The following is a 17,425-nucleotide window of genomic DNA, read 5'->3' on the forward strand; positions in this document are numbered from 1 at the left end:
CAGGACACCGTGCACACCAGACGATGACCTGGAGGAGGTAAGACACGCAGACAGACTTTCTGGGAAAGTCGTACAGTTTTGCTTGTCGTGTTTAAGGGGAGTCTGACAGAGAGAAAGAGAGTGATCAAGAGAGAGGGAGAGAGGAAAGAGAGAAAGATCAAGACAGAGAAAAAGAGAAAGGAGGGGGAGAGATATATGTATGTTTTGTCGTCTGATTGCTCCCTGATGAAAGCTGGACGTTTTGACATTTGGTTTGTTATAGAACTATGAATGAATTCGGAAGCGTGTTTCATTCTTGATATACAGCAGTCAGTTACAGAAGTGTAAATATGCAATGCAACGTTTACTGTGAAGCAGACATATTGCTGGTTTCTTATGTCATATGTTATTTCTGATATTGTGTTATAATGACCATGGGGAAGGACAGCAACTGTCCTGACTACCCTCACTGTTGTTTTTGTCTGTCTGTCTGTACATCTGCCTGTCTGCCCGTCTCCCCGTCTGTCTTCCCGGTCTGTCTGTCTGCCTGTCTGTCCATCTGTCTACCTGTCTGTCTGTACATCTGCCTGTCTGTCTTTCTGCCTGTCTGCCCATCTGTCTGCCTATCTGTCTGTCTGCCCGTCTGTCTGCCTGTCTGTCCGTCTGTCTACCTGTCTGTCTGAACATCTGCCTGTCTGTCTTTCTGCCTGTCTGCTCGTCTGTCTGCCTGTCTGTCCGTCTGTCTACCTGTCTGTCTGAACATCTGCCTGTCTGTCTTTCTGCCTGTCTGCCCGTCTGTCTGCCTGTCTGTCTGCCCGTCTGTCTGCCTGTGTGCCTATCTGTCTGTCTGTCTGCCCGTCTGTCCATCTGTCTGTCTGCATGTGTGCCCATCTGTCTACCTGTCTTTCCGTCGACCTGTCTTTCTGTCTGCCTGTCTGTCTGCCTGTCTGTCTGCCTGTCTTTCCGTCTACCTGTCTGTCTGCCTGGCTGTCTGCCTGTAGGGTATGATCAGGGAGGAGACAGAGATGAGGTTTCATCAGTTGACCATGGAGTACCAGGCTCTTCAGAGAGCCTATGCACTTCTACAGGAGCAGGTGGGGGGCACGTTTGATGCAGAGAAGGAAGTCAAGGTAAGAGGTGTTCTATTATGATGCCATTGTCAAACATGTATTTCATTCACTGGGCAGTAATGTATTTCAGACCACTAGTCCACTAGAAGTATTGGGCTGTAGTCGTATTCACCTGTCCTTCATAAGTAGGACTCCTCCAAGGCCTGATTCAGCCCAGACATTCACATAAATCATGCATTGACGTCCGTGAGAGAAAATGAGAGTTAAGCACGCAGGTCTCAAACCAAAATGCTGCCCTAGAGACTGAACCAGGTAGAGACAGAATGCTGACATAGAGACTCACCAGGTAGAGCCAGAAGGCTGCCATAGAGACTGAACCAGGTAGAGACAGAATGCTGACATAGAGACTGACCAGGTAGAGCCAGAAGGCTGCCATAGAGACTGAACCAGGTAGAGACAGAATGCTGACATAGAGACTGAACCAGGTAGAGCCACAACGCTGCCATAGAGACTAAACCAGGTAGAGACAGAATGCTGACATAGAGACTGAACCAGGTAGAGCCAGAATGCTGACATAGAGACTGAACCAGGTAGAGCCAGAATGCTGACATAGAGACTGAACCAGGTAGAGCCAGAATGCTGCCATAGAGACTGAACCAGGTAGAGCCACAACGCTGCCATAGAGACTGAACCAGGTAGAGCTAGAATGCTGACATAGAGACTGAACCAGGTAGAGCCAGAATGCTGACATAGAGACTGAACCAGGTAGAGCCACAACACTGCCAAAGAGACTGAACCAGGTAGAGCCAGAACGCTGCCATAGAGACTGAACCAGGTAGAGACAGAATGCTGACATAGAGACTGAACCAGGTAGAGCCACAACGCTGCCATAGAGACTGACCAGGTAGAGACTGAACCAGGTAGAGACTGAACCAGGTAGAGCCAGAACGCTGCCATAGAGACTGAACCAGGTAGAGCCAGAACGCTGCCATAGAGACTGAACCAGGTAGAGCCAGAATGCTGACATAGAGACTGAACCAGGTAGAGCCACAACGCTGCCATAGAGACTGAACCAGGTAGAGCCAGAACGCTGCCATAGAGACTGAACCAGGTAGAGCTAGAATGCTGACATAGAGACTGAACCAGGTAGAGCCAGAACGCTGACATAGAGACTGAACCAGGTAGAGCTAGAATGCTGACATAGAGACTGAACCAGGTAGAGCCAGAACGCTGCCATAGAGACTGACCAGGTAGAGACTGAACCAGGTAGAGACTGAACCAGGTAGAGACTGAACCAGGTAGAGACTGACCAGGTAGAGCCAGAATGCTGACATAGAGACTGAACCAGGTAGAGACAGAACGCTGCCATAGAGACTGAACCAGGTAGAGCTAGAATGCTGACATAGAGACTGAACCAGGTAGAGCCAGAACGCTGACATAGAGACTGAACCAGGTAGAGGTAGAATGCTGACATAGAGACTGAACCAGGTAGAGCTAGAATGCTGACATAGAGACTGAACCAGGTAGAGCCAGAATGCTGACATAGAGACTGAACCAGGTAGTGCCAGAACGCTGACATAGAGACTGAACCAGGTAGAGCTAGAATGCTGTCATAGAGACTCTACCAGGTAAAAACTGAACCAGGTAGAGTCTGAACCAGGTAGAGACTGAACAAGCTAGAGACAGAAACAGGTAGAGCCAGAATGCTGCCATAGAGACTGAACCAGGTAGAGAAACATATTCTACTAGCATTGATTATCATTGTATATAACCAGTGAATGTTGTTCTCTTCACTCCACAGACAAGAGAACAGTTGCAAGCAGAGCTTATTCTCTACCAAACCAGAATACAGGACCTGGAGTGTGTTCTGTCTCAGCAAGGACAGGTGACTGGATCACACACACACACACACACACACACACACACACACACAACACACAACACACAACACACACACACACACACACACACACACACACACACACACACACACACACACACACACACACAGAGAGAGAGAGAGAGTTCTTTACCACTGATTCCCTGTGTGTTTGAAGGATATGAAGTGGATCGAGGAGAAACAAGCCCTGTATCAAAGAAATCAAGAACTCATAGAGAAGGTATAAAACTATTATCCATCATATTTACCTGAAGTGATATGTCACATGTAATTCAGGTGTGATTGTGATTATATTTCCCCAGTGTATTTCTGTCTCTTAACAGATCAAGCACATGGAAACAGAGGAGTCACGTTTAAAAAACGAATTTCAGGACGCCAGAGACCAGAATGAACTCCTGGAGTTCCGGATCCTTGAACTTGAAGTAAGAGCCATTTAACCCCTCACAACAACTACTTTCAAGGGCACCGTGGTATGGCAGCCCCCCTGGCTCCATCCTCTCCAATCGCTAGGAGTTTCCACTCGACCTTGTACACAATTGGACAAAAAAAAAATGTTAAATCTTAATGTTATTCACGTTTTTGGAAATGTATTGTCGTTTATTTGTATTTTTTTACAGTTTTAGCTGTACTCGTACATACACTAGCTAATGAAAGACTAATGAAAGGCTAGATTAACATGCCCATGGTCTCCAAGATGGGCCATCTAGTAATAATGTCATCTATCACCGTCCAGGAGAGGGAGAGGAGATCTCCAGGAATCAACTTCCACGACATCCACTTCTGTGAAGGCATCAGTCCACTGCAGGTGTACTGTGAGGCCGACGGAGTCACAGTGAGTCTATATCTATAATAATAATATCATATAAAAGGTGTTAGAGGGTAGGGGCTAGGAGCTAGGGGCTAGGAGCTAGGATCTAGGAGAGTGTCTAGGGGCCTCAAATTCAAATCTTGACCGCAAAGCCAGTTCCATTGCCTTTCTTCATTGTTCCCTTCTAATCAGGGCCTGATTTAGACCTGGGACACCAGGTGGGTGATATTAATGATCAGGTAGAACAAACAACCAGTAGTTGTCCTCGTAGGGTCAGAGTTGAATACCCTTGGTCTAGGGGGAGTGTTAAGGACTATTTGATTTGAAGTTTAACCTGATGTTTTTGTCTCTTCTCCCTGGCAGGACATCATCATCACAGAGCTAATGAAAAAGCTAGATATACTGGGGGATAATGCCGTAAGTGTATGTTCATTTCCTATCTACATGTATGTACATGTGTCTGCCTGCAGTAGGGTCCGCTCCAACCTCACTGGACTCATCGCTCTGTCTATCTGTCTCCTCTGTGTTGATGGATCTGCTGTCTGCTTGATACTGAGTGTCTGTGTTGATGGATCTGCTGTCTGCTTGATACGGAGTGTCTCAGTGTTGATGGATCTGCTGTCTGCTTGATACTGAGTGTCTGAGTGTTGATGGATCTGCTGTCTGCTTGATACTGAGTGTCTGAGTGTTGATGGATCTGCTGTCTGCTTGATACTGAGTGTCTGAGTGTTGATGGATCTGCTGTCTGCTTGATACTGAGTGTCTGTGTTGATGGATCTGCTGTCTGCTTGATACTGAGTGTCTGTGTTGATGGATCTGCTGTCTGCTTGATACTGAGTGTCTCAGTGTTGATGGATCTGCTGTCTGCTTAATACTGAGTGTCTGAGTGTTGATGGATGTGCTGTCTGCTTGATACTGAGTGTCTGTGTTGATGGATCTGCTGTCTGCTTGATACTGAGTGTCTGAGTGTTGATGAATGTGCTGTCTGCTTGATACTGAGTGTCTGAGTGTTGATGGATCTGATGTCTGTTTGATACTGAGTGCCTCAGTGTTGATGGATCTGCTGTCTGCTTGATACTGAGTGTCTGACTGTTGATGGATGTGCTGTCTACTTGATACTGAGTGTCTGAGTGTTGATGGATCTGATGTCTGCTTGATACTGAGTGTCTGAGTGTTGATGGATCTGCTGTTTGCTTGATACTGAGTGTCTCAGTGTTGATGGATCTGCTGTCTGCTTGATACTGAGTGTCTGAGTTTTGATGGACCTGCTGTTTGCTTGATACTGAGTGTCTGAGTGTTGATGGATGTGCTGTCTGCTTGATACTGAGTGTCTGAGTGTTGTGTTCTCCTTATGTGCCATGTACCACCCAGAACCTATCCAATGAGGAGCAGGTGGTCGTCATTCACGCCCGGACCGTCTTAACTCTAGCAGAGAGGGTATTTATATTTTCAGCAACTTACATTTCAAAAGGCTGTTTTAATCTTTGTTTGTTTGAATGCCAGCCTTGTCTTTGAAACCCTGCCGTACAGTAGGCTTTGCATCATTGAGTTAATGAGATAAAATAACGTTTTATTCCCAGCTGAATATCCCAATTTATTATCTTCTCCTTTCAGTGGCTAGAGAATATAGAGGTCACCAAAACAGCTTTAGCACAGAAAAGGATGGACATTGAAAGTGAGAAGGTAAATGGCTGATCTACATTTTATTTCAACCCTTCTTATTTAGCATGTTGCTCAAGTTGTTTTATATGTTGCTGATGCATGGAAGTATGTGTTATATGTTTAAAGTGCATTGGCAACTGGCAATATATTGTAGCCCGACCTACAGTATTCAACAGACATCTTATATGAATGAATGAATTAACAGATGAATGAATGAATTAATTAATTAATTAATGAATGAATGAAAGAGAGAGAATTAATGAATGAATTAATGAATGAATGAATGAATGAAAGAGAGAGAGAGAATGAATGAATGATTTTGTATGAATCTCCTGTAGGAGTTGGCTGAATGATCAGGTTGTGTTGTGTGTTATTTGCAGCATGTGTTCAGTAAACAGAAAGGCTATCTGGATGAGGAGTTGGACTACAGGAAACAGTCCATGGCTCAGGCTCACAAGGTGAGACATTTCAAATGGACCTAAATGTTCCAGGAAAAAACTTGCCTTTGTAAACTAACACTCGCACTCTGGATAAAAGCATCCGTGCTTCTACACCTGCATTGCTTGCTGTTTTAGGCTGGGTTTCTGTACAGCACTTTGTGACATCAGCTGATGTAAGATGGACTTTATAAATACATTTCATTGATATCTGCTAAATGACTAAAGTGAAAATATACAATGAGTGCATAAAACATTAAGAACACCTTCCAAAAATTGAGTTGCACCCCGTTTTTGCCCTCAGGACAGACTCAATTCCTCGGGGCTAGGTGTCAGAAGTGTTCCACAGGGATGCTGGCCCAATGCTTCCCATAGTTGTCAAGTTGGCTGGATGTCCTTTGGGCAGTGGACCATTCTTGATACACATGAAAAACCCAGCAGCATTGTAGTTCTTGACTCAAACCGGTGCGCCTGGCACCTACTACCATACCCCGTTCAAAGGCACTTAAATCTTTTGTCTTGCTTAAATCAATTGAGACATGGATTGTGTATGGCACACGTACATAATCCATGTCTCAATTGTCTCAAGGCTTAAATCCTTCTTTAACCTGTCTCCTCCCCTTCATCTACACTGATTTGAAGTGGATTTAACAAGTGACGTCAATAAGGTATCATAGCTTTCACCTGGATTCACCTGGTCAGTCTATGTCATGGAAAGAGCAGGTGTTCTTAATGTTTAGTCTAGTCAGTGTATATGTTTTTATAGAAAACATTGAGCCAGTGGATCACATTGTCCACCCACTGACTAGCTGCAGCTGTTCCCGCTTGTGGTCGTTAGGTGTAACACCAACTACCTTGCCACTCTCCTTCTTTCTCTCCCCTCTCTCTCCATCCTTCCATCCCTCTCTCCGCTCCCTCCCTCCAGAGGATCTTGGAGCTAGAAGCGATGCTGTTTAATGCCCTGCAACAGGATGCGGGGGCCAAGATGTCGGAGATGCTGTCGGACGATGAGAGGGAGACACTGCGTCGGGCGGTGGAGCAGTGGAAGAGAGGGGTCATGATGGAGCTAAGAGAGAGGGACTCACAGATCCTCAGGGAGAGAATGGAAATGCTACAGCACTCACAGCAGGTGAGAGGATGGAGCTGGTAGAGGATGGAGCTGGTAGAGGATGGAGCTGGTAGAGGATGGGGCTGGTAGAGGATGGGGCTGGTAGAGGGTGGAGCTGGTAGAGGATGGAGCTGGTAGAGGATGGAGCTGGAAGAGGATGGAGCTGGTAGAGGATGGAGCTGGTAGAGGATGGGGCTGGTAGAGGATGGAGCTGGTAGAGGATGGAGCTGGTAGAGGGTGGAGCTGGTAGAGGATGGAGCTGGTAGAGGATGGAGCTGGTAGAGGATGGGGCTGGTAGAGGATGGATCTGGTAGAGGGTGGAGCTGGTAGAGGATGGAGCTGGTAGAGGATGGAGCTGGTACAACACACAGCAGGTGAGAGAATCTACAGCCAGTAAAATAATGGACCATTAATGCTGAGTCTATTTCATACCAGGCAGAACAGGTGTGAGAAACAATGATTACTACTGTGTCAATCTATGACACACACTGCAGGTAATGAGACAATATTGTTACTGTGTCTATCTACAGTATAACACATACCTGTCTAAAGGAGGTGAGAGAAAGGACCATTACTAGTGGGTCTTATTCCCCAGGGAGTTTCTCCTTCCTCAGCTACCCTACAGTACATTCTCCAGGGAGATTCTCCTTCCTCAGCTACCCTACAGTACATTCCCCAGGGAGTTTCTCCTTCCTCAGCTACCCTACAGTACATTCTCCAGGGAGATTCTCCTTCCTCAGCTACCCTACAGTACATTCCCCAGGGAGATTCTCCTTCCTCAGCTACCCTACAGTACATTCCCCAGGGAGATTCTCCTTCCTCAGATACCCTACAGTACATTCCCCAGGGAGATTCTCCTTCCTCAGCTACCCTACAGTACATTCCCCAGGGAGATTCTCCTTCCTCAGCTACCCTACAGTACATTCCCCAGGGAGATTCTCCTGCCTCATCTACCCTTCAGTACATTCCCCAGGGAGATTCTCCTTCCTCAGCTACCCTATAGTACATTCCCCAGGGAGATCCTCCTTCCTCAGCTACCCTACAGTACATTCCCCAGGGAGATCCTCCTTCCTCAGCTACCCTACAGTACATTCCCCAGGGAGATTCTCCATCCTCAGCTACCCTACAGTACATTCCCCAGGGAGATTCTCCTTCCTCAGCTACCCTACAGTACATTCCCCAGGGAGATTCTCCTTCCTCAGCTGCCCTACAGTACATTCCCCAGGGAGATTCTCCTTCCTCAGCTACCCTATAGTACATTCCCCAGGGAGATCCTCATTCCTCATCTACCCTACAGTACATTCCCCAGGGAGATTCTCCTTCCTCAGCTACCCTACAGTACATTCCCCAGGGAGATTCTCCTTCCTCAGCTACCCTACAGTACATTCCCCAGGGAGATCCTCCTTCCTCAGATACCCTACAGTACATTCCCCAGGGAGATTCTCCTTCCTCAGCTACCCTAGAGTACATTCCCCAGGGAGATTCTCCTTCCTCAGCTACCCTACAGTACATTCCCCAGGGAGATTCTCCTTCCTCAGCTACCCTACAGTACATTCCCCAGGGAGATTCTCCTTCCTCGGCTACCCTACAGTACATTCCCCAGGGACATTCTCCTTCCTCAGCTACCCTACAGTACATTCCCCAGGGACATTCTCCTTCCTCAGCTACCCTACAGTAAATTCCCCGGGGAGATTCTCCTTCCTCAGCTACCCTAGAGTACATTCCCCAGGGAGATTCTCCTTCCTCAGCTACCCTACAGTACATTCCCCAGGGAGATTCTCCTTCCTCAGCTACCCTACAGTACATTCCCCAGGGAGATTCTCCTTCTTCAGCTACCCTACAGTACATTCCCCAGGGAGATTCTCCTTCCTCAGCTACCCTATAGTACATTCCCCAGGGAGATCCTCCTTCCTCAGCTACAGTATAGCAATATTAAATATTTACTCTAATCTGATTATACTTGTTGTCCACCTTATTGTTCATCCTGTTTTTCATGTCCAGAGAATCAAAGAGCTGGAGGAATGGATAGCAGCACAGAAAAGACAGATAAAGGAACTAGAAGAAAAGGTACATCTGGTCAAATGGTCCCTTTTGAAACCAGTGACACTGTGTTGTATTGTTCAGTTTATTCAGTTGGAATCTGAATTGGAGTATAAATGCTACAAATTTGCAGTTTTTTTCTCTGTTTTTCAAAATAAATGACTCCTTTCTCTCCATTCTCTTCTTTTCAATCCGTTCAGTTTTTATTTTTATTTTTGTTTTTTTCTTTAGCCTTCATTCTTTGGTCATAGTTCTCCAGGGAAGCCAGAGCAAGTATGTATTTGTTTATCTAAATGTCTGTTTTATTTAGCTATTCAAATAATAAATTAGGCTATATACTGTGCATGATATCATATTTTCATTTCAGTTCACAGGTTTCCATATTGTCTTCTACATTGTGTTCAAGAGGACAGGATTTGGTATCCAAGATGGCTCCCAGTGTCCTGAAAGTCTTTTCGAAGACTTCTTCACACGAGAAACCAGTCAACTATGCTGCAACACTGACTTTAGATAGAATACTATGACCATGTTTTTTTTAAAAGACAGAAAACTTTTTTTTTTTTTTACTTCAGTAACCTTTTAAACCTGACTGCTGTCCCTCGTCAGTAATGATGATGTTGACGTCTCAATGGAAGACTCTACGGAAGACTTCCTCTCTATGGATGAAGACTTCAGTGGAATTGAAGAACTCTTACATGGGAGTGTTTTGTGTTTTTTTCCCTGCTGAGCAGGTGGTGCTCTGGTCGCTTCCCTTTGGAAGCATGAAGAAGAGAGTTTGATTGATTGATTGAAAACTAACTGTAGTGAAGTCATGCGATAGTCCTGCTCGGGCCTTAAACCTGGATCTTTTCTGTCAACCAAACACTTTAGCCAAGAGTTCCAAAACCTCTTGACGAGGTCACTAGTTGTTGGGTTATGTTAAACGACGGTGAAGTGAGACATTTTACCGTAGTTCTTAACGTTCACACACACACTCCACTGAAGCTGAGCGTTTCCTAAAATGGACACCATACCACTGTTTACACTATCTGACCACGCTGTTATTACACTCACAGGGAGCTAGTCACAGAAAGAGAGCCCATCCTCGAACTTTAAAATGGTGAAAGCCTTCAATGATGCTGCCCATACTAAAACTGGCTTTGTGGCCAGTGTGCCCTCTATCTATCTCTATGGCCTCAGCCCTTCCCCTGTCTGGTCCAGACATGCTGTGGGACTCATTAACTCCTCAATCTCAGTGTTTGAAATGAAACCAGAAGCCAAACTGTGGTATTATTAGACATCATGTATTTTTGTATGTATGAAAAAAAGGCAAAGATTTTAAAATACATTTCTCAAAAGAGGAGTAAATAAAATGCTAAATTAGATTTTTTTTTGTTGATGAAAATGAAGAAGCTTTCAATGATTTTAGAATTTTCCATTTGATCAGATTTATATAAATCTGATCTTCCCCCTTGGTGCTTGGGAGAGGGTTTCAGATAGGGACCTTGGTTAGTTCTGTTATGTCCTGATGGAGAGGGTGGGTTTGTTTCAGATGGGGACCTTGGTTAGTTCTGTTATGTCCTGATGGAGAGGGTGGGTTTGTTTCAGATGGGGACCTTGGTTAGTTCTGTTATGTCCTGATGGAGAGGGTGGGTTTGTTTCAGATAGGGACCTTGGTTAGTTCTGTTATGTCCTGATGGAGAGGGTGGGTTTGTTTCAGATGGGGACCTTGGTTAGTTCTGTTATGTCCTGATGGAGAGGGTGGGTTTGTTTCAGATGGGGACCTTGGTTAGTTCTGTTATGTCCTGATGGAGACAAATACCTCCCATTTAATCTTTATGACTCCATGTTAAAGCAGATTGTGTTTGAAAGATGTATTTTATGCATTATGTTGCCATTAAATGGGATCAAGCCCCGTTTCTATGGACTACTGCACCTTCATAACCAAGCACACACACACCCACCCACAGGAACACAACGCACACACACACTCACACACAGAAGACTTGAAATGATAAACACTGGACATCACCAGCCATATCTGAATACTAGGATAGATGACATCTCTCCTGAAACCAAATAAAGAAAGGTCTCCACCACAAACTGAGACACAGGTAAGAATAATATTATATGAATGCTTTATGACACATCTGGAAATTGATTATTATTATCAACCAATGTTGCATATTGTTTTATCTTTTGATATCATTTTTTTTTATATGCAAGTGTTATTGGTTGGTTGATTAAAGTTGAATGTGTAAAGTGAAGTGAGGCTCAGTTGTCTGTGCAGAATTCCAACAGTAGAGGGCGCTACACTACAGAAAATGTTTGCCATAGACATGGCTGTTTCAATGTGTTTGTATGTGTTCCCAGTAGGAATAGACTATGTGGCCTTCAGCACTCTACTCTGGATCGTTCCAATCTGGTTTGCTAAGGGTGAGCTAAATGTACGCTGACCCTTCAAATACCTGAAATGCTTGATATTTAAGCACAAAAGTATACAAATTCTTCATGCCACTCTTGGATATGATTATTTGAAGGCTGTAAAGTTCAATCCAAAACCACACAAAAGGGATTCATTTTGGATCATACTACAGTTGTGGAAAAGCAGAAACTTCAAGCTGGAATCCTTAATGGTGAAACTGCGATATGACTTCATTACATGCGCGCCAGAACAGCAGAAAATGTACTGTATTATTTTTTACCATGTTGCTCCTCACCTCCGCTTCATCAACAAAACAAAAACAATAACAACAGCTGTGGGGCGGACAGTGGTGCTGTTTCCTCTAGTGTAGATTCCATGTTTAACAGTGGTGCTGTTTCCCCTAGTGTAGATTCCATGTTTAACAGTGGTGCTGTTTCCTCTAGTGTAGATTCCATGTTTAACAGTGGTGCTGTTTCCTCTAGTGTAGATTCCATGTTTAACAGTGGTGCTGTTTCCCCTACTGTAGATTCCATGTTTAACAGTGGTGCTGTTTCCTCTAGTGTAGATTCCATGTTTAACAGGGGTGCTGCTTTCCCTAGTGTAGATTCCATGTTTAACAGTGGTGCTGTTTCCCCTAGTGTAGATGTTTAACAGTTGTGCTGTTTCCCCTAGTGTAGATGTTTAACAGTGGTGCTGTTTCCCCTAGTGTAGATTCCATGTTTAACAGTGGTGCTGTTTCCTCTAGTGTAGATTCCATGTTTAACAGTGGTGCTGTTTCCCCTAGTGTAGATTCCATGTTTAACAGTGGTGCTGTTTCCTGTAGTGTAGATTCCATGTTTAACAGTGGTGCTGTTTCCTGTAGTGTAGATTCCATGTTTAACAGTGGTGCTGTTTCCCCTAGTGTAGATTCCATGTTTAACAGTGGTGCTGTTTCCCCTAGTGTAGATTCCATGTTTAACAGTGGTGCTGTTTCCCCTAGTGTAGATTCCATGTTTAACAGTGGTGCTGTTTCCTCTAGTGTAGATTCCATGTTTAACAGTGGTGCTGTTTCCTCTAGTGTAGATTCCATGTTTAACAGTGGTGCTGTTTCCTGTAGTGTAGATTCCATGTTTAACAGTGGTGCTGTTTCCCCTAGTGTAGATTCCATGTTTAACAGTGGTGCTGTTTTCCCTAGTCCAGATTCCATGTTTAACAGTGGTGCTGTTTCCTCTAGTGTAGATTCCATGTTTAACAGTGGTGCTGTTTCCCCTAGTGTAGATTCCATGTTTAACAGTGGTGCTGTTTCCCCTAGTGTAGATGTTTAACAGTGGTGCTGTTTCCTCTAGTGTAGATTCCATGTTTAACAGTGGTGCTGTTTCCCCTAGTGTAGATGTTTAACAGTGGTGCTGTTTCCCCTAGTGTAGATGTTTAACAGTGGTGCTGTTTCCCCTAGTGTAGATGTTTAACAGTTGTGCTGTTTCCCCTAGTGTAGATGTTTAACAGTGGTGCTGTTTCCCCTAGTGTAGATGTTTAACAGTGGTGCTGTTTCCTCTAGTGTAGATTCCATGTTTAACAGTGGTGCTGTTTCCCCTAGTGTAGATTCCATGTTTAACAGTGGTGCTGTTTCCCCTAGTGTAGATGTTTAACAGTGGTGCTGTTTCCCCTAGTGTAGATGTTTAACAGTGGTGCTGTTTCCCCTAGTGTAGATTCCATGTTTAACAGTGGTGCTGATTCCCCTAGTGTAGATTCCATGTTTAACAGTGGTGCTGTTTCCCCTAGTGTAGATGTTTAACAGTGGTGCTGTTTCCTCTAGTGTAGATTCCATGTTTAACAGTGGTGCTGTTTCCCCTAGTGTAGATGTTTAACAGTGGTGCTGTTTCCTCTAGTGTAGATTCCATGTTTAACAGTGGTGCTGTTTCCTCTAGTGTAGATTCCATGTTTAACAGTGGTGCTGTTTCCCCTAGTGTAGATTCCATCTCTATACCCTGATGAAGACAGCTTGTCTGGCGAAACGTTGGATATCAGGTTATTAAATTATTACGTCTGAGCCCCTAAAGTGGGGCTCTCCTTTTAATTTTTCAACAGATTCCATCTTTAATAACAGGCAGTTAACGGCATAGTGGGATGGAATCCACAGTCCTAACACAGTATGACCTCTAATAGGAGAGAATCCACAGTCCTAACACAGTATGACCTCTAATAGGAGAGAATCCACAGTCCTAACACAGTATGTCCTCTAATAGGAGAGAATCCACAGTCCTAACACAGTATGACCTCTAATAGAAGAGAATCCACAGTCCTAACACAGTATGTCCTCTAATAGGAGATAATCCACAGTCCTAACACAGTATGACCTCTAATAGGAAAGAATCCACAGTCCTAACGCAGCATGACCTCTAATAGGAGAGAGTCCACAGTCCTAACGCAGTATGTCCTCTAATAGGAGAGAATCCACAGTCCTAACACAGTATGTCCTCTAATAGGAGAGAATCCACAGTCCTAACGCAGTATGTCCTCTAATAGGAGAGAATCCACAGTCCTAACACAGTATGTCCTCTAATAGGAGAGAATCCACAGTCCTAACACAGTATGTCCTCTAATAGGAGAGAATCCACAGTCCTAACACAGTATGTCCTCTAATAGGAGAGAATCCACAGTCCTAACACAGTATGTCCTCTAATAGGAGAGAATCCACAGTCTTAACACAGTATGACCTCTAATAGGAGAGAATCCACAGTCCTAACACAGTATGACCTCTAATAGGAGAGAATCCACAGTCCTAACACAGTATGTCCTCTAATAGGAGAGAATCCACAGTCCTAACACAGTATGTCCTCTAATAGGAGAGAATCCACAGTCCTAACACAGTATGTCCTCTAATAGGAGAGAATCCACAGTCCTAACACAGTATGTCCTCTGTGAGAGAATCCACAGTCCTAACACAGTATGTCCTCTAATAGGAGAGAAGCTAGTGGCGAGGAGGAGGAGGAGGAGTAGAGGGAGGCGGAGGAATATTTGTGTGAAATGTAGGTCTCTGCCATAGGGCATCTCAGAAACATGCAGACTCTCTCAGCCACACTGTGACCTCACATGCCCTAATGTCTAAGACTAACACGCAGTTACCCCAAAGCCATGCCTGCTCTCTGTGATGTCTAAGACAAGGAAATGTGTGTGTGTGTGTGTGTGTGTGTGTGTGTGTGTGTGTGTGTGTGTGTGTGTGTGTGTGTGTGTGTGTGTGTGTGTGTGTGTGTGTGTGTGTGTGTGTGTGTGGGTGGGTGGGTGGGTGGGTGGGTGGGTGGGTGGGAAGGAGAAAATAAATAAATATTGAGCAATTACTGCCTGCCTTTTTTGTTATCTGTTGAGGCTGTGTCTACATGACTCTAACCCTCACCTTAGATGTTTGAATAGTTAGGTTGTTTACACGGGAATGCTAATTATCAAATCATGTTTGAATTTTTGTATGTCAGGGATAGGCAACTTTGATGGGGGTGGGGGTACAAACGTTGATATCAGGACAAATTAGCAACAGCAAGCTACAGTAGCTAAATTGCCATGAATGTTTCATGCTTTTCGACCTGTCCACAAATGAATATAGTTGCTTCAGAGTTCGTTTTGATATTTCAACCTGCGTGTCCTGATCGTGTCTGTTGTGGACAAAATCAACATGCGCGCGATGACGCACGTGTACGCGCCCGGTCTTGCTGCAATTCTACACTTTGCCATGGAGCATAGAGAAAATGTTACAATCTTAAAGAAAGTTTGCTGCAATTTTGTTTCCCATATGGCATTGAGAAGATTTAGCAATTTTATAACTCATTTCATGCAATTCTACTAATTTTTCCATTTGCAGAGAAATGTTTGCAGGTTTTTTTTAATATAATATCTGAGTGACTAAAAAAAATCAATGGTCGGATATTTGACCATGATTACTAGAAGTTTAGATAGTCTAGCCAGCTAACTTAATCTTTCATGTAAAACCAGTCATCCAGCGGGTCAACCACACATTATAACTGCGTCTCCGGGCCACGGACAAAACACAACCTCATTCAGCGTTAAGTGATCTGAGTGAGCATTCAAGTGTGTAGGCTAACTACCCCCCCCCTCCCCCACCATCCCACCCACCCCCATTCTCAGACATTGGTGAATTATTATTCAACAAATGACCGTATGTCATCGTTTCCATTACAGTAATCAGCGTCTCGGTGTGGAAGTTGAAGGATCCCGATTGGATCAACATTTCATGCGGATGTGAACAAGACCTCCCCTGGTTCCCCTAGTCGCCTGTCATATCTTTCTCCTAGTCAGAGTATTGTAGTGTGGTTATTTCAGGACCGCGCCCCAGTGGACAGCTCCTCTCGTCACTTGACTAACCCAGTCCTCTGCTATAGTAAGGCTTCTTAAAAGGGGAATTAACTCCTAGTTTTAACTTGGGTAGAAGTACCTTTTTTGGTCTACTTTGGATATTTTTCACAAACTTTTACATTTCTTTCTTTCTGAGAATAAGAATAGTTATTGGCCATGACAGAGAGGAAACTTCTCCCAAGAGATAGTGACGATGAAGGGTCGTTGCTGTCTAGACTGGGGACAGACAGCCCGAAACCCAGAGTAAAATTCGGCGGCATGTTCTGCAACGTGGAAGGTGCTTATGAGAATAAAACTTTAAATTTTGAGTCGTACAACAGCAGCCCCCAGTCTGTGAGACGACACGTTAAGATTAAGAACGAGGAGAAATGCTGGTCGGATACTTTCAGTGACACCGGGAGTGTGAGTAACTTCTCGTCGGTCAGTGAGACCAGACCAAGTGGAGACAGAGCAGTTGGGGCCGAAACCGGCTCCTCGCGCGGTCAAATCGTTTACCAGTCTGGATCTGGACACAACCGTGAGCACAATGGAAAACGGGAGGTAAATCTGCACCTCATAGATGTATTTTCCCCAGTGGAAGATATTTTATATTGTGCGGTGCCTGAATTGACAACATGTCAAAAGTCAATTTACAAATCAGATATTTTTTTCTCCATGTTTTGAACTTATATCTTTATTGAGTAAGTTAACCTAACACAATCTAATTGATATGTAATTCATTGATCAAGTATAGCCCATGCAATGTTTAGACTATTCTAAACTAGATCAATGTTTAGACTATAGGAGCTGTCCCAACGGGCATGGTATTGAAATGACCAGTATTCTGCCCATTGGTTGCCCATGGCCTTAAGAAAGAGATTTCACATTTTTATCTGTGATTTCAACACCTGGCTACTCCCACTCATAATAGGCCCCGAGTTTTATCAAGAACATGAGTTTTAAGTGGCCACTAAATTATTGTGGTTGTGTTGGGCAAAAGGCTCCCTGCCTGCCAGGCTGTCTGCCTAGCCCCCATTAGCCGGTAGGATGTGTGATGCCAGCCATTAGCCGGTAGGATGTGTGATGCCAGCCATTAGCCAGTAGGATGTGTGATGCCAGCCATTAGCGGTAGGATGTGTGATGCCAGCCATTAGCCGGTAGGATGTGTGATGCCAGCCATTAGCCGGTAGGATGTGTGATGCCAGCCATTAGCCAGTAGGATGTGTGATGCCAGCCGTTAGAGGTAGGATGTGTGATGCCAGCCATTAGCGGTAGGATGTGTGATGCCAGCCATTAGCCGGTAGGATGTGTGATGCCAGCCATTAGCCGGTAGGATAGGTGATGCCAGCCATTAGCCGGTAGGATGTGTGATGCCAGCCATTAGAGGTAGGATGTGTGATGCCAGCCATTAGCCGGTAGGATGTGTGATGCCAGCCATTAGCGGTAGGATGTGTGATGCCAGCCATTAGCCGGTAGGATGTGTGATGCCAGCCATTAGCCGGTAGAATGTGTGATGCCAGCCATTAGCGGTAGGATGTGTGATGCCAGCCATTAGCCGGTAGGATGTGTGATGCCAGCCATTAGCGGTAGGATGTGTGATGCCAGCCATTAGCGGTAGGATGTGTGATGCCAGCCATTAGCCGGTAGGATGTGTGATGCCAGCCATTAGCCGGTAGAATGTGTGATGCCAGCCATTA

General features: G+C 44.7%; 1 protein-coding gene across 5 annotated transcripts in view; it reads left to right on the plus strand.

The window, feature by feature from the left end:
• The window catches only part of LOC115152717 (janus kinase and microtubule-interacting protein 3-like), a 25,790-nt gene extending 14,888 nt beyond the window's left edge, over positions 1-10,902 (plus strand). For 2 of the 5 annotated variants that reach the window (XM_029697461.1, XM_029697463.1), the window contains exons 6-19: positions 1-37; positions 981-1,109; positions 2,851-2,934; positions 3,107-3,169; positions 3,273-3,371; positions 3,683-3,781; positions 4,121-4,180; positions 5,129-5,194; positions 5,372-5,440; positions 5,800-5,877; positions 6,782-6,985; positions 8,966-9,031; positions 9,236-9,277; positions 9,372-10,902. The exon at positions 1-37 is cut by the window's left edge and continues 152 nt beyond it. In XM_029697461.1, the coding sequence (XP_029553321.1) occupies positions 1-37; positions 981-1,109; positions 2,851-2,934; positions 3,107-3,169; positions 3,273-3,371; positions 3,683-3,781; positions 4,121-4,180; positions 5,129-5,194; positions 5,372-5,440; positions 5,800-5,877; positions 6,782-6,985; positions 8,966-9,031; positions 9,236-9,277; positions 9,372-9,518 (1,243 nt within the window). In that variant the 3' untranslated portion in view covers positions 9,519-10,902. Of the gene's footprint in view, positions 38-980; positions 1,110-2,850; positions 2,935-3,106; positions 3,170-3,272; positions 3,372-3,682; positions 3,782-4,120; positions 4,181-5,128; positions 5,195-5,371; positions 5,441-5,799; positions 5,878-6,781; positions 6,986-8,965; positions 9,032-9,204; positions 9,278-9,371 lie in introns of all 5 variants that reach the window. The other 3 variants (XM_029697462.1, XM_029697464.1, XM_029697465.1) reach the window with 3 other exon arrangements.
• The last annotated feature ends 6,523 nt before the right edge of the window (positions 10,903-17,425 follow it).

This window comes from Salmo trutta, chromosome 18, assembly GCF_901001165.1.
Source record: "Salmo trutta chromosome 18, fSalTru1.1, whole genome shotgun sequence".
NCBI classification, from domain to species: Eukaryota; Metazoa; Chordata; class Actinopteri; order Salmoniformes; family Salmonidae; genus Salmo; species Salmo trutta.